The sequence below is a fragment of the Ornithorhynchus anatinus genome, chromosome 11 (assembly GCF_004115215.2).
Source record: "Ornithorhynchus anatinus isolate Pmale09 chromosome 11, mOrnAna1.pri.v4, whole genome shotgun sequence".
NCBI classification, from domain to species: domain Eukaryota; kingdom Metazoa; phylum Chordata; class Mammalia; order Monotremata; family Ornithorhynchidae; genus Ornithorhynchus; species Ornithorhynchus anatinus.
In genome coordinates this window covers 32,075,616-32,090,390 of record NC_041738.1, presented here as the reverse complement: position 1 = coordinate 32,090,390, position 14,775 = coordinate 32,075,616, and the positions used below count along the sequence as shown (strand labels likewise).

The window sequence follows — 14,775 nt, the reverse complement described above, 5'->3', positions numbered from 1 at the left end:
GGGGGGGGGTTATGGTATTTGTTAAGTACTTATTGTGTGCCAGGCACTTTACTAAGCACTGGGGTAGATACAAGCTAATCAGGTACACACAGCCAATGTCCCACATGGAGCTCACAGCCTTAATCCCCATTTTTCAGATGAGGTAACTGAGGCACAGAAAATGAGTGACTTGCCCAAGTTCACACAGCAGACAAGTACTGGAACCGCAATTAGAACGCAGCCCCTTCTGACTTCCAGGCCCTCGCCCTATCTACTAGGCCTTGCTGCTTTTGGTTCTAATCCCAGCTCCACCATTTGTCTGCAGTGTGACCTAGGGCAAGTCACTTAACTTCTCAGTGTCTCAGTACCCTCATTTGTAAAATGTGGATTAAGACTGTAAGCCCTGTATCGGACACGAACTGTGTCCAACCTGTTTAGCTTGTAACAACCGCAGCGCCACAGTTAGTGCCTGGCATACAGTAAGGGTCTGCTGTTTAACCTTGGGCAAGTCATTTAACTTCTTGGTGCCTCGATTACCTCATCTGTAAAACGTGGGTTAAGACAGCAAGTCCCAAGCGGGGCAGGGACTGTAAGTGTCCAATCTGATTAGCATGTATCTACCCCAGGATTTAGAACAGTGCCTAGCACACAATAAGCACTTACATACCATGAGGAAAAAAAATGACACTGGCACCCTGAAATGGGGAATGCTTATGGCTCAGTGAAAAGAGCGTGGGCTTCGGAATCAGAGGTCATGGGTTCGACTCCCGGCTCTGCCACTTGTCAGCTGTGTGACTGTGGGCAAGTCACAACTTCTCTGTGCCTCAGTTACCTCATCTGTAAAATGGGGATTATCTGTGAGCCTCACATGGGACAAACTGATTACCCTGTATCTGCCCCAGCGCTTATAACAGCACATAGTAAGTGCTTAACAAATACCAACATTATTATTATTATTATTGTTGTATTATTCCATCAGCTTGATGCCAACCCACCCATATCCTTTAGTGCACACCTACTGGGTGTGAGCACGTGCTAAGGGCTGGAACTGGGCACAGCAATTTGGCTAACGGCCACTGACCCGTCTAGACTTGCAGGTTCCCCCAGTTTCTCAACAGTTCACATGGATTGGGAACCCCCAGGGAATAGCCTCTGGGCCCCAAGTGTCCCATTCAGGCCACCAGGACTCTAGGAGGCGGCCTCCTCAAGTCAGGGAAGAGGCCCAATTTCTCGGTGCCTGGGCAGGTACCGCTGAATTCGGCACTTGGAAAGGGCCAAGGGTTTGGAACCAGCCGTTAGTGACATGGGGCCAACCAGGGCGAGGCATGAGTAACTGAGCCAACTCCAGAAGCTCGGGTTGGGTTATTTATTTATTATAATAATAATTATGGTGTGTGTTAAGCACTTACTATGTGCCAGGCACTGTTCTAAATCCTGGGGTAGATATAAGGTAATCAGGTTGTTCCACATGGGGCTCACGGTCTTAATCCCCATTATACAGGTGAGGTAACTGAGGCACAGAGAAGTTAAGTGGCTTGCCCAAGATCACACAGAAGACAAGAGGCAGAGCTGGGATTAGAACCCATGTCCTCTGACTCCCAAACCTGTGCTCTTTCCACTAAGCCATGCTACTCCATAATAATGATGGTACTTGTTAAGCACTTACTATGTGTCAAGCACTCTTCCAAGAGCTGGGGTAGATACCAGTTAGTCACATTGGACACAGTCTCTATCCCACATGGGGCTCACACTCTCATCCTCATTTTACAGATGAGGTAACTGAGGCCCAGAGAAGCGAAGTGACTTGCCCAAGGTCACATAGCAGACGTGCGTCAGAACTAGGATTCGAACCCAGGTCCTTCTGATTGGGTCCCTCTGACTCCCAGACCTGTGCTCTATCCACTAAGCCACACATTATATTAATGTCTGCCTCCCTTCTAGACTGTAAGCTCATTGTAGACAGGGAATGTGTCTGTTTATTGTTCTGTTGTACTCTCCCGAATGCTAAGTACAGTGCTCTGCACACAGGAAGCGCTCAATACAAATGAATGAATGATTGATTGGATTATCACTATCTGTTGCTGAATTGTAGTTTCCAAGCGCCTAGTACAGTGGTCTGCACAGAGTAAGCACTCAATAAATATGACTGAATGAATGACTGGAGGAAGCTACTGGGCCTCACTTATGGCTGGCCACGGTCCATCTCACCAGTCACCTATAGAGATGAGTGTGTGGATCCATCCATCTGGGGATAGAGACATTTCCAGAGGAAAGTCCCGGCAGGGATAGACTGAAAAGAGGGGGTTGCTGAGCCCACCCCACCCCAGCCCCCTACAGCGTCAGCCTGGGGCATGGCTTTGGACCTAAGCAGGAGGGGGCCAGAGGGGCAGCCCGGCCATCCTGTTTGGGAACCCATAGAAAATGACTCTCCCCACCCACCCCAAGCCTTGTTGAAAGCACATCTCCTCCAAGAGGCCTTCCCTAAGCCCTCCTTTCCTCTTCTCCCATTCCCTACTGCATCGCCCTGACTTCCTCCCTTTATTCATTCCCACTCCCAGCCCCACAGCACTAGATCCATAACTGTAGTTTATTTATTTATATTAATGTCTGTCTCCCCTTCTAGATTGTAAACTCACTTTAGGCAGGGAATGTCTGCTGATTGTTGTACTGTACTCTCCCAAGCGCTTAGTAGAGTGCTCTGCTCACAGTAAGCCCTCAATAAATACGACTGACTTCTGGGGAGAGAGTCACAATGGCAGAAGGTGTGACATGGCCCCTGCCCTCCAATAGATGACAATCAAGTAAGAAGAGCATAAACACAAACACCCACAACACAAGTTAGTAGCTGTTTGGTATCAGTGACACTGACACAGCTGTAGACACATAGACACTGTGTCCAACCTGATTACCTTGTTTTTACCTCAGCGTTTAGAACAGTGCCCGGTGCAGAATAAGTGCTTAACAAATATCATTTAAAAAAATAGAAAAAGGGTGCAAGGCGCCTGCCACGAACTCATACGCACAGAACTTTGCGGGGTCCGCGTCCGGACCAAAGGAACAACCCGGAGGACCAGAACCGGGCGGGGCCGGCGGGGGAGGATCTGGTACCAGAACCACCTGGGAGTCCCGAGCCTGGCGGCCCGGCGAGGCGGTGGGAGGTGGGTGGAGGGAACACCGACGTTCCTTCGGATAGTGAGTCACGCTGACACGGACCAGGGAGGAGAGTCGAGCCGGGCGTGGGTAGGGCAGGCTTGCCCGCTCGCCTCTCCACCCCCTGCCCACCGGGTCATCTGTGGGCTGGGTGTGCCCAAGGCTGGACCACCTGTCCTCCAGGAGCTGGCCGGGCAAGAGATGGCTGGCGTGGGAAGGGGGAGGGAAGGGAGAGCCCCTGACTGGCGAGTAACAGGAAGCCCTTGAGGAGGGCGGTCCCGGGGGACTGGACATTCCTTCTGGCCCTGCTCAGGAACAAAAGGCCTCTTGATGCCTTGGCCTGGGGGGCCAGGGCCCTGGCGACAGGGTTGGGGGGGGAAGGGACCAGCTCGTATCCGGGAGGGTCCGGCAGCCGGGGACTGAGGGCCTCAGGGCAACTCCGGGGCTAGAGTTAGGCTGGGGCTGGGGTTGGGGCTTCCACTGCTGCAGTGCTGCTGCACAGCAACAAAGGCTTTCACCCTCCCGGCCCCCAGGCCTTGGCGGCTCACCAGCTGGGGTCCAGAAGGAATTTCATTTACCCCTCCCTCTTCCCCACATCCCTCCCCCGTTCCTTTCCTCCCTCCCTCCTTCCCTCCCTCTGTCCCTACAGGCCAGCACAGCTTTGCCCTAGGGGCCGGCAGCTGGGGGAATTTCCTGCCCTTGGAGTGGGCCCCTGGCAGAGAGAGATGTTGAGGGCAGGGCCCTGTGATGAAAATCTGGGGGGAGGCAGGGAAGGGGAGCAGGCACCCCCTCCTCAAAGCACACACCTCGGCTGACCAAACTAGGGGAGTGGGATTTGGCAGGGGCAAATGGGAAAAACCTTTCTGAGACGGGGGAAAGCAGAGAGTAACGGAGGGGGCTAAGGCTGGTTCCTCCTGCTCATGGCAGGCCTGCCTGATTCCTCGGAGAGAGGCCCCACCTCGCCCCCCAGGTGCCCAGGTGAATGTGATCTGAACCACCGGCGTCCTCAGCAGGGAGCCGCTGCCCATCAGATCCTCCTGGCCTGTTCCTGGCCCAGAGCCTGCAGGTATGGATGCCTGCAGCTGGGGGGACCACCCCTCCCCACAGTCGCCAACCTCCAGTATTGAGCTGCCCTCAGAGTGGCAAGGCGGCGGTCTGCATTTCAGAGAAAGCAGCTCCATTTTGTGCCTTTTCCTGGGGGCTGTGGGAATGAGCTGCCTGCCGAGCTGGTGGAGGAGGGAGTACAGGGAGGAGTGGGGGGGGGCCCAAAGAGAAACCCCGGGAAATCATGGCAGACTGCTCACCGTGGCCAGGATGTGCTGGATGTTCCAAGCCCAAACCACGGGCGAGCCCATACTCAGGGCTAATTCAGCGCCAGCATGGACTTGGGTTTTTAAAAAGTTATCTGAGTTACTGGAAGCCCCGAAAGCCTCTCCAACTGCTCCCTGCCTCAGGGCCCCTCTCCCTCTTTTCCCTCCCCTCCCCTCTCTCCCCCATCTCCAGAAGGGATGTGAAGGTTTAGAAAAATTTGTTTTTACTGCAGCAAAAAAAAAAAAAACCCAAAAAAAAACCCCCACACACTATACCCCCTCCGGGCTGCAATTTCATCTGGCAACTCTGGGCCGGGGGCAGGTTCTCTCCAGCTGCCCGTCTGCACAGCCCAGAACAAAGGGATGAATTACAGAAGCCTCCAGAAGCCCACGGCTGCACCAGCCAGCCAGAGCGGCGCTGCCCGCCCGTGCCTGCCTCTGCAGATGGGGCACAGAGACCAAGGAGGGCATCTCTGCCCAGCCACGGCCTGAGGTCCAGCCCCCCCCCCCCCCCAACTCAGGCCCCACGGACCCCCTCAGGACCAATTCCCTTGGGCTGGAGCCGCTTCCTGCTACCCCAGGGAGAGAGAAGCTACCCTCTCTGTGAGAAGTGGGCATATCTTCAATTACAATCCACCTCCTCTCTCCTTTCCTCTCCAGCCCTCCCAAGGAGGCAAAAACAGCATGGATTTGCACCCTTTATTCACCCTACTCTCAGCTCCCCAGTATTTATATCCATAATTTATGCATATTGTATTTCTGCCCCTCTAGATATTTAAGCAGCTTGGCCTAGTGAATAGAGCACAGCCCTGGGAGTCAGAAGGGCCTGGGTTCTAATTCTGGCTTTGCCACTTGTCTGCTGTGTGAGCTTGAGCAAGTCACTTCACTTCTCTGGGACTCAGTTCCCTCATCTGTAAAATGGGGATTAAGACTACGAGCCCCATGTGAGACAGGGACTGTATCCAACCTGATTAACTTGTCACTCCCCTGGGGCTTAATACAGTGCCTGGCACGTAGTAAGCGTTTAACAAATACAATTTTTTTTAAAAAAGCTCCTTGTGGGGAGGGAATGTGTCTACCAACTCTAGTGTACCAACTCTACTCTCCCAAGTCTTTAGAACAGTGCTCTGCACACAGTAAGTGCTCAATCAATACAATTGATTTATTGACTGATGTGAGACAGGGACTACGTCCAACCTGATTAACTTGTATTTACCGCAGTGCTTAATAGAGTGCCTGGCACAAATACATGCCATTTAAAAAAACAAATGCCATTTAAAAAAAGTCTCCTTGTGGGCAGAGAATGACAAATACCATTAAAAAAACCCCCAAAAAACTCCCTGTGCAGAGGGAACATGTCTACCAACTCTACTGTATTGTACTCTCCCAAGTACTTAGAACAGTGCTCAGCACACAGAAAGCGCTCCATAATTATGATTGATTGGAGGAAGGAAGCATGTATTCAATCATATTTATTAAGGGCTTAATATGAGTGGAACACAGTACTAAGCAGTACTAAGCACTTGGGAAAGTACAGTACAACAATAAAGAGTGACAATCCCTGCCCAAAACGACCTTACAGTCTGGGGAAGGGAGACAGCAATATAAATAAATAAAATGACAGATATATACATAAACGCTGTGGGGCTAGGAGAGGGGAGAAGAGCAGAGAGAGCAAGTCAGAGTGACGCCAATGGATGTGGGAGATGAGGAAAAGTGGTGCTTAGTCTGGGAAGGCCTCTTGGAGGAGATGTGCCTTCAGTAAGGCTTTGAAGGTGGGGAGAGTAATTGGCGGATTTGAGGATGGAGGGTGTTCTGGGCCAGCAGAGAAGGGAATCCAGCTGACCAAACCCTGCTACTCAGAGCTGGCTTCCCAACTCCAGACCCTTCTCTGGGGAATTTCGGAGTGGCAGGAAAGCAGAGGACAGATGACCCAGGGATCACAATTTGGCCATTTCTCCTGGTGTGGCCCAACACCACCTCTAAGGTTGAGCTGCAGCAGCTAGCTGGTGAGGCCTCCTCCCTAGGAAGGAAGACTGCCCCAGAAGAGGCTGACCCCCAGGCTCCCCGGATGACTGTCCCAGAGCAACAGAAGGTAGAGGTCAAGGGGGAAGTGGAGTTGGGTGAAGCAGGGGGAGCGGACCCAGGCCACCTCGAGTACAGGCAGCTGGGAGGAACAGCGGAAATCAAAGCAAGCTTTCCCTGAACCCAGCTCGTCTCCTCCGTGACACTTGCTCTGCTGAGGGAAGGAGGGGCCTTGGTGTATCCACAAAGCCCTCACCCAAACCCCAGGGGATTCTCTTCCCCACGAATCATGATGGCTACATTCTTTGCTCCTTGAATTGGCCCTGGGGTGCAGGTTTGAATCAATCAATGAAAATCAATCAGTCAACTGTATTTATTGAGTGCTTACAATGTGCAGAGCACTGTACTAAGCACTTGAGAAAGTATAACACAACATAATTAGCAGACATGTTCCCTGCCAATAACGAGCTTACAGTCTAGAGGAATCAATCGATGGTATTTATTGAGCGCTTACTATGGGAAGAACAATTAAAAGCATTTATTGAGTACTTAGTATGGGCCGAGCACTATATTAAGTATTTGGGAGACGGACGTAGAAGTTGATACAGACAATCCCGGCCCTCAACCAACGTGGGAAACAGACTCCCCCGACTCTATTATAAACTCTTTGTAGGCAGTGATCATGTCTTCCAACTGTATTGTATTCTTCCAAGAGCACAGTACAATGGTGTGCACACAGTAAGTACTTGATAAATGCCATAGATTGACCAACGGACACTTACACAAATTATAGACTGGAGAAAATAATAGGAAATAAAGATATGTTGTACTTAAGTGCTAAGAGTCTGAGCACTGCAGTCCATAGGTCACAGAAGTGCTGAAGTAGCAGTTGGGAGAGTCGAGATTAATTGGGGAATGCCTTCTGGAGAAGATGTAATTTCAGAAGGGCTTTGGAGATGTAGAGAGCTGAGGCCTGTTGGATATGAAGCGGGAGGGAGTTTGAGGTGAGGAGCCGATGGCAGAGAGACGAGAAGCACTATGGCCTAGTGGAAAGAATATGGGCCTGGGAGACAGAGGACCTGGGTTCTAATCCTGGCTCCACCACCTGTCTGCTTCACAAGTCTGTCTGTCACCTGTCTGCAAGCCACCTCACTATTCTGTGCCGCAGCTACTTCATTTGTAAAATGGGGATTAAAGCTGTGAGCTCCACATGGACACGGAGTGTGTCCAACCTGATCATCTTGTATCTACCCCAGCCTGGCACATAGTGAACACTTAAATATCATAAAAAACAACAACACAAACACAACAACTAGGCATTGTGAGCAGCTTGATTTGAGGGGTATGAAGTGGGTGAGCTGGGGTGTAGTGGGAGGAAGAATGAGGATAAGTAGTGGGGAGAGAGAGCAGAGAGCCTTAATGCCAATGGTCAGGAATTACTGCTTGATGTCGATGAATGAGCAACACTTGAAGGTTTTCAAGAAATGGGGAGATGTGTAGAACGATGTTTCAGGAAAATGATCCAGGCAGCAGTGTGAAGTACATACTGGAGAGGGGAGAGACTGAAGGTAGGAAGATCAGCAAGGAGATTAAGACAGTGGTCAAGCCTGAATATGGCAAATACATGGACAAATAGGATGGCTGTTTGATGGAGAGGAAGGGGTGGGTCCTGGAGATATTATGGAGGAAGAACTGACAAGACTTGGTGCCAGACTCAATATGGGGGTTGAATGAGAGTTTTTTTATTTTATTTGTTCAGGGCTTACTATGTACTAGACATTATACTAAGTGCTGTGGTAGACACAAGCTAATCAGGTTGGATACAGTCCACGTTCCACATAGGGCTCACGGTATCAATCCCCATTTTACGGATTAGGAATCTGAAACACAAGGAAGTTAAGTGACATGACCAAGGTCACACAGCAAACAAGTAGCAGATCTGGGATTAGGGCGCAGGTCCTTCTGACTCCCAGGCCGTGTCCTATCCATTAGTCTACGCTGCTTCTTGGAGCAGGTGGTGGTGTCAACTGTGATGGGAAGAAAGGGTTTTGGAGGGAAAGACGAAGGAATTCAGTTCTGGACATGTTGATCTTGAGGTGCTGGTGGAACATCCAGGTTAAGATGCCCTGGAGAGAGGAGAAAATGATATTGCCAAGAAGGAGAAGGGTCAGGGTTAAAGGGGTGGGATTGAGGCAACAGGAGCAGATGAGCTCCTCAGGGGAGTAAATATAAATGAGAAGGGGACCCAGAAGAGAACCTTGAGGACCACTCCACCACAGCACCGCACCCCTCCCCTCTGCTGCAGATGGGAATGGGAGGCAGACGAAAGAGACTGAATAGATTCAGCTAGAGAGGTATGAGAACCAGGAGAGGACTGTGTCAATTTTAAATAGTTTAGAAAAATTAAGTTTAGACAGTGTTTCCCGGAGAAAGGAAACAGTCACCCAGAGCATAGAAGGCAACTGAGAGATTGAGGAGAATTAGGCTAGAGTACAGAGTCCATCAGATTTGGCAAGAAGGAGACCTTGGAGAAAGTATTCTCAGTGGAGTGTGAATGGAGAGGAAACTAGAGAATTATGAAAGGAGTCGATGGAGAAGCAGCAGAGGCAGTGAAGTCTGGACAGGGAGGAGTGGAGGGATATGGGACTCTAAATGGGTGGTGCAGTGGCAGGGTGGGCGGGGGGGGGGAGTAGAGGGGGAGTGTCCAGAGAAGGTTTTTCTTTTTTAGAAAGGGAGCTATGGGCGTGTTTGAAGGCAGAGAGGAAGGATCCATCAGAAAGTGAGTCACTGACGATGATGATCAGGAAGGCAAGAAGAGTGGGTGCAAGTGTTTTTAGAAGGTGAGAAGGAAGGAGGTCAGAGACACAGGTGGAGGGGCTAGATTTTGACAGCAGATGGGAGATCTCCTAAGACAATTTAGGAGGATGAGTGGATGTTGGGGATGGAGGGAGGTTTGGGAGATTCCCATGCCTGATGGTTTCAATTCCACCAAGAAAGTATTTGGCTGGGTCATTGGGATGGAGGGGCAGGGAAATGGGGAGACACTAGGGATTTCAGGGGAGTGTTGAAAATCTTAAATAGTTGGTGGGGCAAATGGCATGGGAGCCAACGAGTGGGGAGAAGGAGTGAAGTTGCTCTGTGGAAGAGATGGCAGAATAATAGCAAACAAGGATAAATCTGAAGTGGCCCAAGTCAGCTGCTCCACAAGTGCTCCACGGAGCGAAGAAAGCAAACTGTGGAGGTGGTCCAGGACTGTTGCTTTTGTTTTAATGATATGTGTTAAGCACCTACTAGGCACTGTTCTAAGCGCTGGGATAGATAGAAGGTAATTAGGCTGGTCACAGTCCATGTGCCACATAAGATTTACAGTCCTAATCCCCATTTTACAGATGAAGGAATTGAGGCAAAGACAAGTTAGGTAACTTGACCAAGGTCACAGCAGACAAGTGATGGAGCTGGGGTTAGAACCCAGGTTCTAACCCAGGCCCGTGCTCTAACCACTAGACCAACAGTGCTTCGAGATCGGCAGAAGGACAGGTGGGTGAGAGAGTGGAATTCAGCTGAGAGGGCAGAACTGAGGGCTTAAGTGAGGGGAGGTTGAGTCGGGAGACCTGGTGGAACAGGAAGCAGTGTGGTACTAGAAACTTCCAGAGGCCAGGCCAAAAGCCTGGAGCTTGTATTCCTGACCTGCCCACGGTTCTCACCACTGCTGTTCTCCTGGGCCCAGACCCTAACCTGGCCCTGACCACAGGCTGAGACTCTAGCCAGGACTCACAGAAGGGTGACGACCCAGAGGCCCACAGATGCTGCCTGCCCCTGCCAGGGCCATACCCTGACCAAACCACAGCCTCAGCCCCAATGCCTGGCTTCCCCCACATTCAAGCGATGATGTTCCCCCACAGGACAAGCGATGGTTGGGACAACCAATACTCTGGGCTTTGTGGATCTTACACATCAAAGAAACCTTATTAGGTTGGAACAGAGCTCAAAAACCACCACAGATGACTTATCTCCCTAAGGAAAGAGTGCCAACCCTCGCCTGGCCTCTCACCTCTACTACAGCGGGACCGGGATACCCCAGCCGCAGGACTTGAACTCCATGCTCGACTCCTCTTCCAGGGACAGCCGCGAGTACAGAAAATCCCAAAACATCCAGGCATTTGGGGACTGCAAGTCATGCTTGGGAAGCAGCATGGCGAAGTGGATAAAGTACAGGCCTGGGAATCAGAAGGTCATGGGTTCTAAACTTGGTTCTGCCACTTGTCTGCTGTGTGACCTTGAGCAAGTCACTTCCCTGGGCCTCTGTCACCTCATCTGTAAAATGGGGATTGAGACTATAAATCCCGTATGGGGCAGATTTGTGTCCAACCCAATTTGCTTGTATCTATCACAGCAATTAGTACAGTGCCTTAGTGAGCCTTTAACAAATATCATCATTATTATTATTATTCATTATGCTTTCCAGGCCAGCAAGAGTGCCGGCTTTCCCAGCTACAAAGCTGACAGCACAGACAATTCAGAGTCAATATCCAGGGTGGACTCTCATGGCTTGGGCTACCGTAGCAAGCTCCTACAGGCTGAGCCCAACATCCTCGAGCACTTGGGGCAGGCAGGTGGACAGGATGCAGAACCGCACTAGGCTACACCAATAGCTCCACCATAGTCTTGACGACGGGGCAGCCCAAGGGATCGCTCCTCCGGCTGAGCCTGGGGCTATGTGCCTACCTGACTCCATGTGATGGGGAAACAACTAATAAATATTCACCAACCCTTTGAGCTCCTTTGTTTGACAGAGCAATCTGTTGGTGTCAGTCAGTCTGTTAGTGTTTTGTACAGAAGACAATGTTTTGTGTGGTGGAAACAGAACAGCCCTCCATGCCCGCCGGGGCTGACTGTCCTTCTGACACCTGGAAACACTGACAGGATCCTTGCCTTCTGGTGAGGCAGCTTTAACTCTTGGGCAGCTGGAGGCCTCCACAACTCATATCCTCTTTCTGGTTCCAACCCTTCCGGTCTTCCTCTCCATTCCCACCTTGCAGCAATGCCTAATGGTCCACTGCTAGCCCTCCCGGGCAGGCAGCTATTCTTCACCCCTCACCCAGGGCAGGCTGCCGCCCCCTTTCTTAGCCTGAGCCTGAGCTACCTTCATACCCCAGGAAATTGCCAAATCTCGGAGTACAAACAGGCACCCTGTAGGGCTTTACTGATTCACCCCACCCAACCTAGTCCTACCTGGTCAGCTGCCTATGTCACCCTGTTTTCTTCTGAGGCATTCAGGGACAGAAGAGAATAAAGAAAACTCAGCCATCCGTTTCCCCCATTTGGGATGAGGTGGCTCAGAAATAGAGGGAAAACCAAGGGTTTAAAGTTCATTCGCTGAACCTTGCACGAAATGAGAGTCAGTCTGCCCTGTCTGAGCTCCGGAGTGGAAGGGTGGAAGTTCTGAGTGTGAAACCCGAGTCCTTAGCTGGCTGTCCCAGGAAACTCCTTCTTAATGATTCCAGGAATCAAGTCTGTTAACTTCCTTACATTCTCTCACAAACCTTCTGGCCTCCCCTTTTACACTGAATCACCAGGCTGGAAGGCACCCCAAGGGTCCCCCGAGCCTCCACATCTGACCAGTTCTAGTTTTTAAAATCTCCAGGAATGGGGATCCCACACCTCCCAGTTCAGTGTGTTCCAGGATCTAATCAGTCACCTGGACATTCAAGAGAGTCTCTTACCTATTTAATTCAACTGTCTCTCCACTGCCATGTAAACCCACTTCCTCATCTTTAATAATAATAATGATAATTATTATTATGGTATTTGTTAAACACCTACTATGTGCCAGGCACTGTACTAAGCACTGGGGTGGATATAAGCAAATCGGATTGGATAGTCCCTATCCCCATTTTACAGATGAGATAACTGAGGCCTAGAGAAGTGAAGTGACTTGCCCAAGGTCATACAGCAGACAGGTGGTGGAACAGGGATTAGAACCCGTGACCTTTTGACTCCCAGGCCCATGCTGCTTCTCTTTAGTAAGACCAACTATGATACCCTCACTCCTCACCCCATCTGATCAACCTTTACAGGCATCAATCAATCAACTGTATTTACTGAGCACTTACTGTACAGAGCACTGTTCTAAAGGCTTGGCAGTACAACAGTTCAGAAAAACAAGAGTTGGTAGACACATTCCCTGCCCTCCAAACAAGCCTGGATTTCTGTTTCTGGTCTCTTCTGTCTTGCGGGGTGGATGGGGCTGATGTGCAGTTTCCATCCTCAGAAAACACAAAGACTTCACTGGGAATGTCAGGAAAGTCCTCAAAAGACACCTCTCCCAATACTGGCTCTCGTGGGCCAGTTAGGGTTTTAGTTAAAGTTTGTTTAGTTTGGATTCCTTTTTTTGTTTTCCTTACATCACCAATGAGAAACAGATTTATGGATCTATAATTCCTGTGACTTTACAACGCTAAACAATTCTTAAACACGATGAACATTAAACTAGGGTGAGTGCTGCTGCCGCTGCTTAATTGTTGTTATACCCTGATAAATAAGCTAAAAATGTGAGAAAATAAAATTAGTTTAGAAAAACTGATTTAGCCTTCGGCTTCATCGTTTAACTTTTTATGGTATCCATGACAACCATTGGTCCATTTATTAAATCACAGCATCCCTAGTGTAATACAGAAGCACAAAAAAAAACTGTAACAATAAACAGCAACATTTAGTTAAGTGTGTTTAGGTCAAGTACACAAACCAACCCTCTCCAAAATGAATGTCTTGAATGGAGAAAAGGAAAAATTGATTGAGGGCTTTTGGCCTCTCTTACCTTGAAGTCATCAGGGAGCAGCAGTTTCGACGTCCTTAGAAAGCTTAATATGTATCTGAAGATCTCCCCGTCCCGATCAATGAAATAATGTTGTTTTAAACTGTCCAAGACAATAGGCTCTGTGCCATTAAATAGACGACTTATTCTGAAAAGGGAAAAAAAAAACATGATGAAAAGAAAGAGACAAGAATTCATGAGACCCTGTAGGCTTCAATACAGAACCCCAACCAAGATAGAAAGGAGTGAGTTATTCAGCTGTGTCCTGCTCAGTGAGTCAGGATTAGGATAATGTGGTATCTTAATTTTGTAAACTCTGACAAATGAGAGCACGAGGACAGAGACAGATGCAGGACCGAGTGGGTATTAGGTTATTCACTCAGCCCAGTCCCTCCACCCCCCTCTCCTTCCCACTTCCTCCTCCTTCCCCATCAAGCTCCGTCCCCAAGCATGCAGCAGCATATAAAGTGTGGATGCCTAATCCAGATACTAAATTCTTTCAGGAGAAGCAAGGCCCAAGAGGCTTTCCCTCTTCGGTGAGGCTGGGGTGGGGGAGCGGGGAGGGAGGGTGGGGGTGGGGTGGAGAAGGGAGAGGGAAAGGGGGAAGAGAAGGGAAAGGGGGAGAATGGGAGGGACAGAGGCTCGCCCTCTCTATAATCCACAGTTCTTGCAGACGGCATATCTAGCATCGGAGTGATGATTCTGGGCTGAGCCACACACTGGGAAATCTTCCCATAGTTCAGCTGCCAATAGCCCAAAAGCACCTCCGCTTCCAGTCAAGTGAGACCGCTGGAGTGACCTCATTTTGACCGGCTCTTCAGTGGCCGGCTCCAGGCTGGCCCTCTGGAGGGTCTAGAGTTACTTGGAATCAGGACATTCGGGCTCAGAAGGTGAGGAATGCAGGGAGGACTCGGACCTGTCCTCGAGTTGACCCCTAATGGGAATTTAGGAATTAGGACACAGGCCCAGTTAGCTCTGGGATGTCTGAAATGAAACAAGTGGAAGAACGTTTTCCATTGAACCATTACTCCCCAACCTGTGAGCCTCTCTGGCTTCAGCCTTTGGATCCAACCGGTGCAGACTGGGATTTATGACTGGGATCACCTCTAGGGTAGTCACTGGATACCTCACATGGACACACATAATGACACATGCATTAAGCCAGGCACAGGGTGTCATTTTGCAGAAGCACACCCCCCCCCCAGTCCACCTGACCTCAGGGGATTTCTCTGGGAGACTCCTGGTGCTCCCTTTCATTCTAGATCAATCAATCAGTGGTATTTATTGAGCGCTTCCTATGTGCAGACACTGTACTATGCGTTTGAGAGAGTTGGAAGACACATTCCCTGCCCCTTGTGGGGCTTCCAGACTAGAGGGAGAGACAGACATTAATATAAATAAATACATTATGGATATGTACATAAATGCTGAGGGCTGAAGGTGGAATAAAGATCTAATGCCTGAAGGGTACAGATGTAAATGCACAGGTGATGCAGA

At 49.9% G+C, this 14,775-nt stretch overlaps 1 protein-coding gene across 1 annotated transcript in view; it reads right to left on the bottom strand.

The window, feature by feature from the left end:
* The window catches only part of KCTD15 (potassium channel tetramerization domain containing 15), a 64,658-nt gene that overhangs the window by 10,874 nt on the left and 39,009 nt on the right, over positions 1-14,775 (bottom strand). Inside the window, exon 2 of the mRNA XM_007671504.4 lies at positions 13,282-13,426. Within this exon, the coding sequence (XP_007669694.2) occupies positions 13,282-13,426 (145 nt within the window). The remainder of the gene's footprint in view (positions 1-13,281; positions 13,427-14,775) is intronic.